This window comes from Haemaphysalis longicornis, unplaced genomic scaffold, assembly GCF_048455015.1.
Source record: "Haemaphysalis longicornis isolate Haplotype H1 unplaced genomic scaffold, Haemaphysalis longicornis Haplotype H1 scaffold_5, whole genome shotgun sequence".
Classification (NCBI taxonomy): domain Eukaryota; kingdom Metazoa; phylum Arthropoda; class Arachnida; order Ixodida; family Ixodidae; genus Haemaphysalis; species Haemaphysalis longicornis.
This window is the reverse complement of record NW_027526385.1, coordinates 179522796-179537390: the sequence shown is the minus strand read 5'-3', so window position 1 is coordinate 179537390 and position 14595 is coordinate 179522796. Positions and strand designations below refer to the sequence as shown.

The window sequence follows — 14595 nt, the reverse complement described above, 5'->3', positions numbered from 1 at the left end:
AGGGCTCCAGATTAATTTTTACCACCCGGGAATCTGTGAGGTGCGCCGAAATCTCGAACACACGGGCATTTTCGCTTTTCGCCTCTATCAGGAATGCGGCCGCCGGACGTACTCGAATTACAATCGTGGTGAACGTGCCCCTTGGGGATTGAAATGGGAGGGGGCTGTTGTGTGGCACGACTGTCACCTCGCTTTTCACAACTTTTGCCGTGGCTCTATACTTGCGCGCACAGCGCAGCTTGGGATTACAAAAATAACAATTTCAGTATTCAAATGATAATAAAAATGCCTTACGGTTGCTCAGTTTTTCAGTTACGTTTTCAAAGGCATTCTATGCTATCTATGATTAGAGCCTCAGAATTTAAAAACTTTGTAAAGAGGTAGTGCACTTCGTGCCTTGTGTTACTCTGGTAGAAAGAAAACTTTCTCTGAATGCTGTGGCAGGGTTATGTATTTTCAAAAGCGAATTAAAAGTGCACTTTCCGCCAACTTGCCAAAAATTTTATTTTTTAGGCTCCTAAGATGACATAATAAATGTTGTTATAGCTGCTCCAAATTGAGGTTCTTCTGCTCCAAAATCGAGATTTCGCTGCTCCAAGAACTGCTCCCAAATCTGTTTATGTCATCTCACCCCTGGCGCAGTTATCAGCGGATTAACTGCGTGCTAGTGTTCGAGTGGTATGGTACAATGGAAGTAGGAGCCCCACAGCAATCGCCCAGTTATGTTTCTTTTCTTGGCGGCAGCCACCAATCGCTCAAGCAGGGTTGTGTAACGTCGAATAGAAATCGTTGAAAAGTGGTTGGGCAGTTGCCTCTGCTCCATCTGCTTTCTGTAATATCTCCCTTACATGTTTGCCGTGTCTAGCGTCCTGTCCGAACGGAACGATATCCAGTGGTAAAGTTCCGTCCAGACGGAACGCGAAGAGAATAGTGTCGAGTTCCGTCCAGACGGAATGGCAACTGTCACTAAAGTTCCGTCCAGTGGAAACACAACTCGCGTTGAGAGCAGTCTTTTTTTATTTTTACCCAACCGGCCAAACCGCTTCCGCTCACTGACTAGCCTGAGTCGCCGTTAATTAACCACTGGTAATAATTACAGTACATCGGGCGTAACTAGCGATGGCTACGTCGGCCTTGGCTCTGTTGAGTAAAAAATTTAGACCGACTGCTAAAGGGGGCGCAAAGTTAGCTGTTACAAAACGCTGGCACAACCACGCAAAAAAAAAATTAAAGCATGTCCGGGGGGAATCTAACCCAGTATGATAGTGCCATTATCCGAGGCGCAACCCCTACACCAAATATGAAAACTGAGCATGGCGTCTAATCAGCTGGTTTTGCTTTCGTCTGGAGGGAACTGTACATGTACAAATTTCACGCCGGCTCTGTCTGGACGGAAGTTCTCAATTGTATTCTGTCTGGACGGAAGGATAACCCGCTGCGCTCCGTTTTGTATGGACGGAACTTTAGCACTTGTATATCGTTCCGTCTGGATGGAACGCAAGCCACAGCATTGAAGTTTGCAAGAAAAAGTGGTGTCACTGTTATTGGGACGCAGCGGTCTTTTCAATAAACCAAACTTGCGTTTCGTCTTCACAGTCCCTTTAAATTTCTTTGTTTTCGTTTCTCGAAAGCGCTCCAGAATGAGAGGTGGGTGGGTGAGTACTGCTTGGGAAAGCAACTTTCACCTGAGAGAGTGAATTTCGCCTTGTCGGGGATCCTTTATTGAAATCGTAACGTAGAAACCAGGCGAGTGACTGGCTCGAGATAAGTCATCGCTCGTGTTATGTCTTTCCGTCTTCTCTTGTTTTTGTGCTGAGATTTTAGCGGAAACTTTCATTCTTATATCTTTAAAACGAAAGTTGTCGGCACAAAAATTCACCTAAATAATTCGTGCTGTCACTTTGCTTCCACTTTGTCTTGCTGCCATTAAAAGGGCTGTTCAGGATATGAGTTTTTTCTGACAAGCTTTGCATCTCTTTTTCTTGCTTCTCAGTTCGAATTTTTCTCACTAATTGTTATTTTATGTGCTTAGAATTCCTTAGTGCTCTTGCTTCCCTTTTTCTTAAAGGGACAAACTGGTCTTAGAGCTATTCTTTTATTTACCTACCAATTTTAATGAAACTGCCCAGCATTATGGAGTTTTTTGTGCTGGTTTCAAATCTGCAATTAGATTTTTTGTAACTTGATTATTTCTCGAGATTATTAGTGATTAATTGTCATTATTTTGGGTCACAATTACAAAATAACCACTCCATAAAGAATGGTGATTATCACGTGTCTAGTCAGACAAATGACTAAAGAATACAACATTGGAAGAACTTTGTCGATTTAGCTATTTTTTTGGTCGTTTTACAACACACTGAACTTCATTCCGCCCACACTCAACCAGAAATGGCTCACAGGTGGTGTCAGTTGAACACAATAATAAGTTTTTAAAACCTTGGATTGGATTGGAAAAGACTTTAGTGACAAAGATCCTGCAGTAGGCGGGGGCCGATTTACGGCTCCGCCTCAACGCGGCCTAACGTTGCATCTCCTTTCGCAGCCCTACTGAGCACTAGCTCCTTTTCGGAGCCCATGCCTTTCAAGCGCAGTGAAGATCTGCTGGATGGCCCAAGGTTTTTAAAACCTCCACTTGAAAAATTTGTTTCCAACGTTGTATTCTCCACACATTTAGGTATCGGAAGCGAAAAAATTACCTAGTCGTTCCTGCTACGGGTGCCAAGATATCCGTCGGCAAATCGGGCCGTCCCATGTATAAAGAAAATGGCTCCGGTGCTGCTCCGGTGCAACCCCATGCGAGTACGTAAAAGAACCAGGTTGGAGAGGAGTTAGAAGTACAGGGAGAGATATTGGCTGCACTTACAGATGACATAGCTACACTCTCGCATCTACTGACAGTGGTAAGTAGGAACGGCACATAGAAGGAACGGCACATTGAAGGGAGCGAAAAGGAGCCTCTCTCACAGCAGAGCGTGCTTGCTGTAAGTGACTGTGTGAAGCACAGCTCAAGGGACAACGGCGGGCTTGGTCGGTTGGCGGTGGTAAGGGCGGACCTGCTGTACAAAGTACATGCGCACATTTTTTTCTTTCCAAATTTTTCATTGTCCAGTGAGATTGCTATCAGTTTGTTTTGAAGTCAGTGGCCCCCAGTTGCGGCCGCAGCTGCTGTTTCGTCGTGGACGCCCGCTCTAAGCCAAGGCAGAGTCCTTCAATGCTTTACTGGTCACGAAACTGCTCCGTAACTCAATGGGAGAGCTTCATATGCTGCGTTTGGCCGCCGCGCGGTGGCGCCACCCTCTCACTGAGGTCACTCCTCGGGCGGCGTTGCACTGGCCCGAACGGCGGAGCCGCGGCGAGTTGAGTTTGTTTTGTGCGGGAAAACAAATGTAACGTGCATCTCGCGCTCTTGTGATGCGACTTAAGTAGTGCAACGACGATGCCTAACATGTGTTGCGTCCCGGGATGTCGTTCCTTGTATAACGATACCACATAAAATGTTTCCTTGTTCTGTTGACCGAGCGACGGGGAGCTGCGAGAGAAATTGAGGCGCGCCATCCCAAGGCAAAAAACGGGAGATTTCAGCTTCGATTATAAGTGTGTGACAGTGCGTGGAAATGCACTGTGTGTGAGAATGGAAAAAGCAATGCACCCTTTTGAGAGCATCGTGGACCTAGAATTGTAGAAGGCTAACTTAAAGCCGGATTTTTGTCATATCAGTCAGGTTATAGCGGTGCTTCATTACCTGTTTGCAAACTTGTATTACCTTGCGCTCAAGCTCGCGTGTAAAAAAGCTTTGGGACGTCCTTGTGCTTTTACTTTTCATATTTCCGCGAATTATCCCATAGGGTTCGTCTTGTTTGTTTTGTAACCGCGCGTGGCCGATTCCGGTTTCTTATCTGGCGTTTCAACCGGAGCACCCGTTTGCTCTTTTTGTCGTACGTCCCGTCGGGCAATATTGTTTGATATGAAAAGGGTGCCACCTTGTCGCCAACTTGTTTTTTTGTTTCTTCGACAATGTTCTCTATCCCATTTCCATGGATCTGAAATTAATAACGTTCCGAGAATAATGCATGCATAGCAAACGCCTCGCAACTCATTTTATTGACGTTCATCTGTGCACGTCACACTGCGGACTGCTTCTTCGACGTTTGTGTTTCATTCTATTCTTCTGTAGAACAGGAGCTCGCTAGCTCGCTGCGTTCAGAAAAGCCTTGCGTCGTTCTTGGCTACGTGGCAATATTCTGTTTCCTCTGTGTGCTCCAAATTGCACCGCGAAAAAGTAAATTTTTGTACGCTGGACCACGCTCATTTGTCTCCATTCGTAACATTGAATTTTTGTTGCACGTGATAAAATCAGTTTTATTGTTCTTTTTTCGCTTCCTGTTTTTGCAAATTGCAAAGTGTGGAAGCGGAAAGACACATGGTGCAACATATGTCTCTTCGTGTTTTGATCCTTCGCGTTTCTGCAGGGTTTTAGATGTTCTCAAGTATGTACCCACTCATTGAAACGACAATACTATTGGGCTATCTCTTTTAGTGTTCTGTGCATTCCAGAGCAATCAACGGATTCATTAAGCGTAGTCTGAACGACGCGTACTTGGTTTCTTTCAGTTTTTTTTATTGTATTATCGATAGGCCCGCAGCAGTCCGTGACTACGCAGCTACCGTATGTGTGGTATTTACAACATTTGCTTTAAGAAAAGCAGAAATAGAGATTTAAAAATCCGAAAACACGACGGCGCAGCGCTTGTGCCAGAGCACGCAGAAGCCGTTGCCGTTCGCGGCCGAAGTCTACGGTAGTTTACTACGAAAAATAAAACCCCATTGAAGGCAGGTGATGACTTGACAATTCATTGCTAACTACTACGAAAAAAACACTTAATCAGCGCACAGACACCAAAAGCAGCGAGCGTTTGCACGCCAAGAGCAGGCCAATACATACCAATACGCCGCGAAAGCGGCGGCTGGATGACCTTCGTGCGGCGGTGGCGCCTGTAGTGGCGCGCGCGGTCCCTATATGAAACTAGCGCCGAAGTTTCGTGACCAGTGAAGCATTGAAGAACTCTGGCCAAGGCTTGTGATGTTGGGCAGTCGAAAAAACACATTGGCTCGTAGCTGTAGTGTGAAATGCCGTTACCAACATCCAGTGCCCTCTTGTGCACAGGCGACAGCGCTGAACATCAACTACAGCGACACCGGCCTGTTTGGTGTTGCCCTGGCTGGACACCCTGATGACATGGACAAGGTGGGTGGATTTCCCGTCTCTTATTTGGAATTTTGGACAGCTCCAGTGCAGCTTTTTCTTTTTTTTGAGGCAATAGTTCTTTTTACGTTCTGCGAAAAGGCGCCGTTGTTGTCTGGCCAAGAAAATGGTCGCCGTTGTAAAGAGTACTGTAACTGCACAATCGTAATACGCGCTTTTTTTTTTTTTTTTTTGAGGCAGTAGTTCTTTTTACGTTCTGCGAAAAGGCGCCGTTGTTGTCTGGCCAAGAAAATGGTCGCCGTTGTAAAGAGTACTGTAACTGCACAATCGTAATACGCGCTTTTTTTTTTTTGAGGCAATAGTTCTTTTTACGTTCTGCGAAAAGGCGCCGTTGTTGTCTGGCCAAGAAAATGGTCGCCGTTGTAAAGAGTACTGTAACTGCACAATCGTAATACGCGCTTTTTTTTTTTTGAGGCAATAGTTCTTTTTACGTTCTGCGAAAAGGCGCCGTTGTTGTCTGGCCAAGAAAATGGTCGCCGTTGTAAAGAGTACTGTAACTGCACAATCGTAATACGCGCTTTTTTTTTTGAGGCAATAGTTCTTTTTACGTTCTGCGAAAAGGCGCCGTTGTTGTCTGGCCAAGAAAATGGTCGCCGTTGTAAAGAGTACTGTAACTGCACAATCGTAATACGCGCTTTTTTTTTTTTTGAGGCAATAGTTCTTTTTACGTTCTGCGAAAAGGCGCCGTTGTTGTCTGGCCAAGAAAATGGTCGCCGTTGTAAAGAGTACTGTAACTGCACAATCGTAATACGCGCTTTTTTTTTGAGGCAATAGTTCTTTTTACGTTCTGCGAAAAGGCGCCGTTGTTGTCTGGCCAAGAAAATGGTCGCCGTTGTAAAGAGTACTGTAACTGCACAATCGTAATACGCGCTTTTTTTTTTTTTTTTTTTTTGAGGCAATAGTTCTTTTTACGTTCTGCGAAAAGGCGCCGTTGTTGTCTGGCCAAGAAAATGGTCGCCGTTGTAAAGAGTACTGTAACTGCACAATCGTAATACGCGCTTTTTTTTTTTTTTTTTTGAGGCAGTAGTTCTTTTTACGTTCTGCGAAAAGGCGCCGTTGTTGTCTGGCCAAGAAAATGGTCGCCGTTGTAAAGAGTACTGTAACTGCACAATCGTAATACGCGCTTTTTTTTTTTTGAGGCAATAGTTCTTTTTACGTTCTGCGAAAAGGCGCCGTTGTTGTCTGGCCAAGAAAATGGTCGCCGTTGTAAAGAGTACTGTAACTGCACAATCGTAATACGCGCTTTTTTTTTTTTGAGGCAATAGTTCTTTTTACGTTCTGCGAAAAGGCGCCGTTGTTGTCTGGCCAAGAAAATGGTCGCCGTTGTAAAGAGTACTGTAACTGCACAATCGTAATACGCGCTTTTTTTTTTAGGCAATAGTTCTTTTTACGTTCTGCGAAAAGGCGCCGTTGTTGTCTGGCCAAGAAAATGGTCGCCGTTGTAAAGAGTACTGTAACTGCACAATCGTAATACGCGCTTTTTTTTTTTTTGAGGCAATAGTTCTTTTTACGTTCTGCGAAAAGGCGCCGTTGTTGTCTGGCCAAGAAAATGGTCGCCGTTGTAAAGAGTACTGTAACTGCACAATCGTAATACGCGCTTTTTTTTTTGAGGCAATAGTTCTTTTTACGTTCTGCGAAAAGGCGCCGTTGTTGTCTGGCCAAGAAAATGGTCGCCGTTGTAAAGAGTACTGTAACTGCACAATCGTAATACGCGCTTTTTTTTTTTTTTTTTGAGGCAATAGTTCTTTTTACGTTCTGCGAAAAGGCGCCGTTGTTGTCTGGCCAAGAAAATGGTCGCCGTTGTAAAGAGTACTGTAACTGCACAATCGTAATACGCGCTTTTTTTTTTTTTTGAGGCAATAGTTCTTTTTACGTTCTGCGAAAAGGCGCCGTTGTTGTCTGGCCAAGAAAATGGTCGCCGTTGTAAAGAGTACTGTAACTGCACAATCGTAATACGCGCTTTTTTTTTTTTGAGGCAATAGTTCTTTTTACGTTCTGCGAAAAGGCGCCGTTGTTGTCTGGCCAAGAAAATGGTCGCCGTTGTAAAGAGTACTGTAACTGCACAATCGTAATACGCGCTTTTCTTTTTTTGAGGCAATAGTTCTTTTTACGTTCTGCGAAAAGGCGCCGTTGTTGTCTGGCCAAGAAAATGGTCGCCGTTGTAAAGAGTACTGTAACTGCACAATCGTAATACGCGCTTTTTTTTTGAGGCAATAGTTCTTTTTACGTTCTGCGAAAAGGCGCCGTTGTTGTCTGGCCAAGAAAATGGTCGCCGTTGTAAAGAGTACTGTAACTGCACAATCGTAATACGCGCTTTTTTTTTGAGGCAATAGTTCTTTTTACGTTCTGCGAAAAGGCGCCGTTGTCTGGCCAAGAAAATGGTCGCCGTTGTAAAGAGTACTGTAACTGCACAATCGTAATACGCGCTTTTTTTTTTTTGAGGCAATAGTTCTTTTTACGTTCTGCGAAAAGGCGCCGTTGTTGTCTGGCCAAGAAAATGGTCGCCGTTGTAAAGAGTACTGTAACTGCACAATCGTAATACGCGCTTTTTTTTTGAGGCAATAGTTCTTTTTACGTTCTGCGAAAAGGCGCCGTTTTTGTCTGGCCAAGAAAATGGTCGCCGTTGTAAAGAGTACTGTAACTGCACAATCGTAATACGCGCTTTTTTTTTTTTTTTGCTAAAATTAGCTTTCAAAACTGTGTGCGCGCTGCAATCGGGCTCAAAGCCGAAATTGGCTTTAAACCAGCAAGCAGTATTTCCATGAACATTAACTCCTCCCAAAATCAAATTTTAAATCTGCGTAAAAGAATCAGCGTAAGGTAATTTTTTCTTATTATTCTAGTTAAACATCGCATCGCATTATTATTCTAGTTAAACAAAATTTGCATCGCGCACTGTAATTGGAGGCGCATTGCAATTGTGCAAATAGGGTAATTGGAAAACAAATGTGGGATCTGGTGGGATTTGAACGCAGCCCTGCACAATGACAACCCAATACTCTACCAACTGTGCTATCCCAACATGTGTGATTCATAAAACGTAAGTTGTGGTTGTACCTTGCTTACTTGCGGTATTGGCCCGAAATCAAGAGCTTTGAGGGGTTAATGGGCCGCTTCACAAATTTAACTATGAATCAGAAATGGAATAGTTGTACAGTAGCGTGGGCCATGGGACACCCGAGCGCGATGATAATGAGTGGGACGGGGGCACACCATTTGGGCAGAACCCTAATTCTAGCGGTGCTTGGGCCTCTGGCAGCCTGCTTTCTTTCGTTTTTCGTGCAGTAAGACGTAGAAATGAAAGCAGACAGACAGACACCAACTTGATGTAGCAGAAAAGAAGCCAGGTGAAGGTGAACTCATTCATGCCAAAAGAAAGAGAGACAAAAGTGATGAAAACAAACGCAAGTGCGAGGTAGCGATATAGTGGTCGTTAATAAATATCACCAGGCTTGCTTGCACCTTCAAAGCACGCAAGCAGACTTAAGGGGGGGTGCTCTTAAAACAGCTTCCTTTAATTGCGAAGTAAACTCTGTGTAACTTGTCAGTCTTGCTGCCTTTTTTTCCATGGATTTCAAATATGGCATTATTTTGTCAGTCAGTCAATTAGTTGCTAAGATAATTAGAGATAATTAGCCATTTTTGGTAAAGCAATAGACAAATTCTGTCTTGTTTATTAAACTGTAATCTTTATATTTTCCAATACTATGAACCCTGGTGAATGCAATAATCAAAGCAATTTTTTTTTGCATCGCTTGGAACTAATTTTACAGTTCATTAAACTTTGGTGGCACAAGTGGCAAGGAACCATTTTGAGTGCCCATTTCAAACACTCAAGTTTATATAGCTGTAAGGTAAGTTCCAAGCGATTCATAAAAAAACTGATTCTTTAAATTACTGCACTCACCGGGGTTCATAGTATTGGAAAATATAAAGATTGGAGTTTTGCGACCAACACTGTTTTGCCTGTTGTTCCCCCAGAACTGTCTAATTATCTCTAACTATCTTGGTAACTAATTGACTGACTGACAAAATGGTGCCACATTTGAAATCAGTGGTGAAAAAAGCAGCAAGACTGACAAGTTTCACAGAGTTTACTTAAAAATTAAAAATTGTGCCCACCTCCCCCGCGAGGGAAACCCTGTGTAGATGTGACGCATCGTGGGGTTCACTTGGTGTTTCCGTTGGATTGATTCTGAAATCGCATGAAACATGTCGGGAACGCATATGTTTATTATGTTTTATTGGCCAATCTTTGTCAATCTCTCTAAGTGGTATGCTTGGGCCTTCGCTGTTGCAACGGCCTTTACTCCATCATTGTTGCTGTAAGTGGGAGCTTCTTTTCTTTTATTGCAAGTGTTAATCATTGCCCCATCATGCGTTGTATCAGTAGCTTCTTGACGTAGTTTGAATGAGTCAAGGATATAAGGCGCGTTCGTAGCATTTGATTCTGTCTCGGTTTTGTGGTGCAGTGGGTAGAGCACCATGTACCTCGCGTTCCGCCCACAGGGTCGTGGGATCGAAACGGGACGCTGCTAACTATTATTTTTTTTTCTTTATGGTGTAGGGGGAGGGGTGTGGACAGACAGCAATGCTGTATGGAGGGACAAGGCGAGTGAATGAAATGCAGTCGCATCTAAAAAAATTGTTTTAAGAGCCATGATCCTCCTTAAAAGTGCCCCTAAGAAATTTTTCACCTGGCAAGAAAAATTTCCCCCCGTGTTGTACATTGAGCAGAAACAAATTTTCGTGCCTCCCGCAGTGTGAGACATTTCCCACACGACTTGGCAACACTGTGTCACACTCTGACCCGTCCTTGTGTCCGTTCTTGCAGCTGACGAAGGCAGTGATGGGCCAGGTTCGGTCGGTGGCGCAGAAGGTGGCTGACAAGGACGTACAGGAGGCCAAGTGAGTTTCCTTGGGAACCCCTCCCCTTTTTAATTCTGGGTTTTTTTTTCCCTCGCAAGCGGTGTTTTTTTTTTTTTTTTAAAGTTGAAAACCTAAAGCACCTCATTCTGAAAAAAACGGGCATTGTTATTATTTTTGTCCGGTACTGAAAATGGCTTGCACGAGCGTAAGCTTGGGCGAGTTGGTAATTCGTCATGGTGGTAAAAAATGGGAACTAACCACAGAAACAAGAGAAGAAAACGCTTTGTGTCGTCTTCGTTTTCTTGTCTTGTTCCCATCGTTAGTTTGCATTTTCCACCGCCATGAAAAAAATGGCTGCCACCGTTCAGAGTACAGACAGACATTTTAGTTGGTATGGTAATTTAACCTGGTTCTGCAAGAGCGGGAGCTGACTGTGTTACCACCATGCTACATCAGCATATTGGTAGCAGTGAACTTTGAACGAGTGATTGTTCCAGCCGCGGAACGAGAATTAACCTATCGGCATTAGCCTAAGTTAGTCTTAGCAAGCATTAGCCTTAGGAACAAGGATTTAGCCTTTCGGAATTAGCCTTAGTTAGCCTTAGTAAGCATTAGCCTTAGGAACACGAATTAGCCTTTCGGAATTAGCCTTATATAGCTTTCCATTGGGCAAACAGGAGCACTTCTAACTGCGCTCAAAGTGCTCTTACGAGGTCTGGCGTCTTCCAGTGGTCGAGCAGGAGCCGGGGCGTCGTGTTTCATTGGTTAAGGAGGAGCACTTTTTTGGCGCCGAGAACAGCCGAGAGCAGTTCTTGGTGCTCCGTCGCCAGTGGCGGAGTAACAGGGAACACCGAGGAAGTCACATGACCTCTTTTACGTCATTTCTCGTTTTATCCCCGGGTGGCGGAGGAAAAATGGCGGAATCCAAGCTAAGCGCGGCCGTCTGGACGATGCTGCTACTTTTAGATGATGAAAGCACCACAGATTCAAGCGCAAACTCATCATCGGACAGCAGCAGCAGCAGCAACGACGACGACGATTTGACATTGCATGAGTTTATGTTCGAGCACCTGTTCACCCCGCCGGAGCAGCGACCGAAGGTAGAGTCGTATCTGGAAAAGACGGTGGACACTGTTATCGTTCGCAGCTAATTTTTGGGAGACACGATGGTGACCCCTTTATTATGAACATGAACATCCGCTCGGCTTCTTCATTCATCGCCATGCGGAAGGCAGACACAAAACCACCGGCACGTATCTGGCAAAACTGGCGCAGAATAACTGCATGCAGACAACACGAGCGCGCGAAATGCTCTGGGAAGCATGCGCGGGAAACGTTTGGTCACATGACTCTTGACATCCTGCCCTCCCCCTCTTTTCACTGCTCCCGGAGCAGCGCGAATGTTTCATTCGCGGAACGAAAGCACACGTCCCCGTTACTCCCGTGTGCTGCTCTGGCTGCTCGCTGCACTTGCTCCTGTTCGCCCAATGGAATTTGCCATTAGTTAGCCTTACCAGGAATTCGCCTTAGGAACAAGCATTAGCGCTAGCGGAACAAGAATGAATCGGTATGGCAGCACCGACGCCATGTTGGTGGCAAGGGAATGTAGCGATGCATAGTATAACAGGTGCACACCAGCCACAAAGAACGTGTCGCTACTATGCTTGCAGAAGTAATTATTTACCATAACATTATGATGCAAAAGCGAAGGGAGAGAGACTCAAATACAGTGTAGCTATAAGAAGTCTTTGATAAGTATTTTTGGGTTTTCACCTTTAAAACACGTAAGCTGACTTAGATGCCCAGGGATACTTTTCCCTTCAAAATGCTGTTTTTCCATTGACATGGAAATATCGTTGGGTGCGCTCCAGAGCTTGAACCATCGGTAATTTAGCGTAGGCAAGGTAGCGTAGCTTCCAGTTGCAACCTACATTGGTAATTTTTCCTATGCTAAATTACCAATGTAGGTTGCAACTGGAAGCTCTGGCCTATTGATTTGTTAGAAGTTGAGGTGTGTGAATGTCCACTTTTTTTAATACGAACTGAATGAGAATATTTGAGTTTGTATATCTAATTGAACATTGAATAATGAAGGGCAGATACATTCAGCACGTAGGAAACCTTTATTTGACAATCCTCAAACCTAAAGTTCTATCGAAAACAATAAAAGTCAACCGATGCATGAACCCAAAAGCTGTAGATGTGCAGAAATATCAAAATCTAGGACACCATTCATAAAAATTACGGGCTCGGACCAGAAAACATGGAACGCCGGTTTCAAATTGGCTAGCACGTGAAAATCACAGATCTTCATGAAGGGAAGACATCACAGAAAACACGTCCCATTGCATATCAATGCTGGCTGGTGGGGTTAGAAGTTTCTTGCGAACCAGCGAACCAAAACCAACGGCTCCACGTAGCCAGGCCAAAGCCATTCCCATGTACTTGGAATAGTTTTTCCAGTCACAAGAAGTACCTTTCTGCATAGCCCTGGATTGGCTGGTATTGCGAGGTACTCTAAGCTCTCACTCAGTGGGTGAGAAAGCTAGCCAGGCAGGGGAATGTCAGGGTCAGTGTGTCATTGCGCTCGCGTTTCTTCATTGTCCCTGCAGGCAGAGGCTGAAGGCGGCGTTGCTGTACGGTCGGGAGAACCAGACAGACGTGGCAGTGGAGATGGGCGTGCACCAGTCTCGCTCGGGCCAGCCCTGGCGCCACGATGACCTCGTGCAAGCCATCGACGCCGTCACCACCCAAGATGTCGCCACGGTCAGTGCCAAAAGAATGCCCATGCCACACGTCGTCTCCATTAATGTGGCAGAATGGAAAGTTTTGCACGATGGAAAGTGTAGGCAGTTGCACGATGGAAAGTGTAGGCAGTTGGTTTCAATTTGTAGCAAAAAGAAAAAGCATGGAAGAAGATGACAAGAAAGAGCAGAAAATGAATAGGATGAAGCCCAGTTTTTTTAAACAGGCCCAGAAAAAGACTACAGTGAAAGCTTGGTGATTCAAACTTGAATAATTCGAAATTATGGATAATTCGGAAAAAACAATATGATTCCACCAAGCCTCCATAGAAACCTATGTATAAAAAAAGTTCATTAGTTCGAATGAGTGTACATTCCACCTCGGATAATTGGTACTACATGCCACCACACTGGCCGCTTGCCGCCTGACAAACGGCCAGGGAAACCCACCTGCCGCCTGCACGTGAGGCTGTGTCACTTAGAACACGGAGAAAGGAGATAAAATCGGGTAAATGTGATCTTAAAGGCCCATGCATACTTTATGGACGACTTGTTTTTTTGTGGACTGCATCAATGAACGGGAATGCCCTGGTGTGTGTGGTGCGCTGGCAGAGTTCTCAAGTTGGAAGCACAGAGCCTGTTGCTGCTGGTGACGATGAGAAGGCAGAGGACGTAGTGCCACTGTGGTTGTCCACAAAGGCCGGATGGAGTGCAGATTCTCTTTTGTTTACTTTTGAGGAAGGCAAAGAGAAGGGCTTCCACTGCATTCGCTCCTTGGAGCAGAAAGCGCTGGCTGTCGCACTCAAGAACATAGGGCAGACTGCAATCACAGACTTTTTTGAGCATCAGATTGTTGGAATAGCTTACTGCTTCTTCCATCACGGGGTAAAGTTGTTATTCTTCGTGTTCATTTGTGCAAACTTTAATTTGAATTGAGGTGACTTCCCCTTGTAGTTCGAGTTAACGAGTCTATACTGTACGAAAGACTACTCTACTTTTATTTCATTGTATGAAAGAAGTGCACAAAGTACAGGCACGGAATATAAGTCCTGTATATGTGCACATCATCTGCTTGGATACTTTTGGCAGTAACTACCGACTTATCGTCTGTTCTTTCGTTTCGCCCACCAGGTGGCTGCTCGTGTGTCCAAGGCCAAGCCAGCGATGGCCGCCATTGGACGCCTGCACAAGACCCCGCACTTGGATGAACTCCTCTAGAGCACTGGCTTTTGGTAGTCTCGGATTGTTAGTGGCTGCGTCCCTGTGCTATCCAAGCCAAGCCAAGAGAGTGCTTGTAGCGAGGATGTGTGAATAAACCATCTTGTGGCCCACAGTTCGCTTCCGCTGAAACGGAAATTTTGGCAATGTGTTGTGTTCATCATTCATTTCGGACTATGGGGAAACAGGGCAACAAAGGAGATAATAATATGAGACACGAGCTTACTTCAAACCGAGCTCTTATTTCTGATCAAAGTTCCGAGATGTGGCCTCCATTTTTAGGACCAATAGGTCCACTGGTAATCAAGGTAATACCGCTGTCACATGCCAGGTCTAATGACATTTAGAGCAAATGTCATTCGCTCTAAATGTCAATAATTCGGCCCTACACAAGAATACCGGATGACATTAGAGGTGAATGACATTTAGCGACTAACTGAGGCTCAGGAGCTCATTCAACAGCCAAATGAGTAGCCTCGGTAGCAGTGGAGCATCACT

The 14595-nt window shown here is 44.8% G+C and overlaps 1 protein-coding gene across 1 annotated transcript in view; it reads left to right on the top strand.

Annotated features, from left to right (window-relative positions):
* The window catches only part of LOC144138847 (cytochrome b-c1 complex subunit 2, mitochondrial-like), a 42510-nt gene extending 28275 nt beyond the window's left edge, over window positions 1-14235 (top strand). The window contains exons 10-13 of the mRNA XM_077671341.1: window positions 5168-5248; window positions 10101-10174; window positions 12748-12901; window positions 14011-14235. Of these exons, the coding sequence (XP_077527467.1) occupies window positions 5168-5248; window positions 10101-10174; window positions 12748-12901; window positions 14011-14097 (396 nt within the window). The 3' untranslated portion in view covers window positions 14098-14235. The remainder of the gene's footprint in view (window positions 1-5167; window positions 5249-10100; window positions 10175-12747; window positions 12902-14010) is intronic.
* Window positions 14236-14595: the final 360 nt, after the last annotated feature.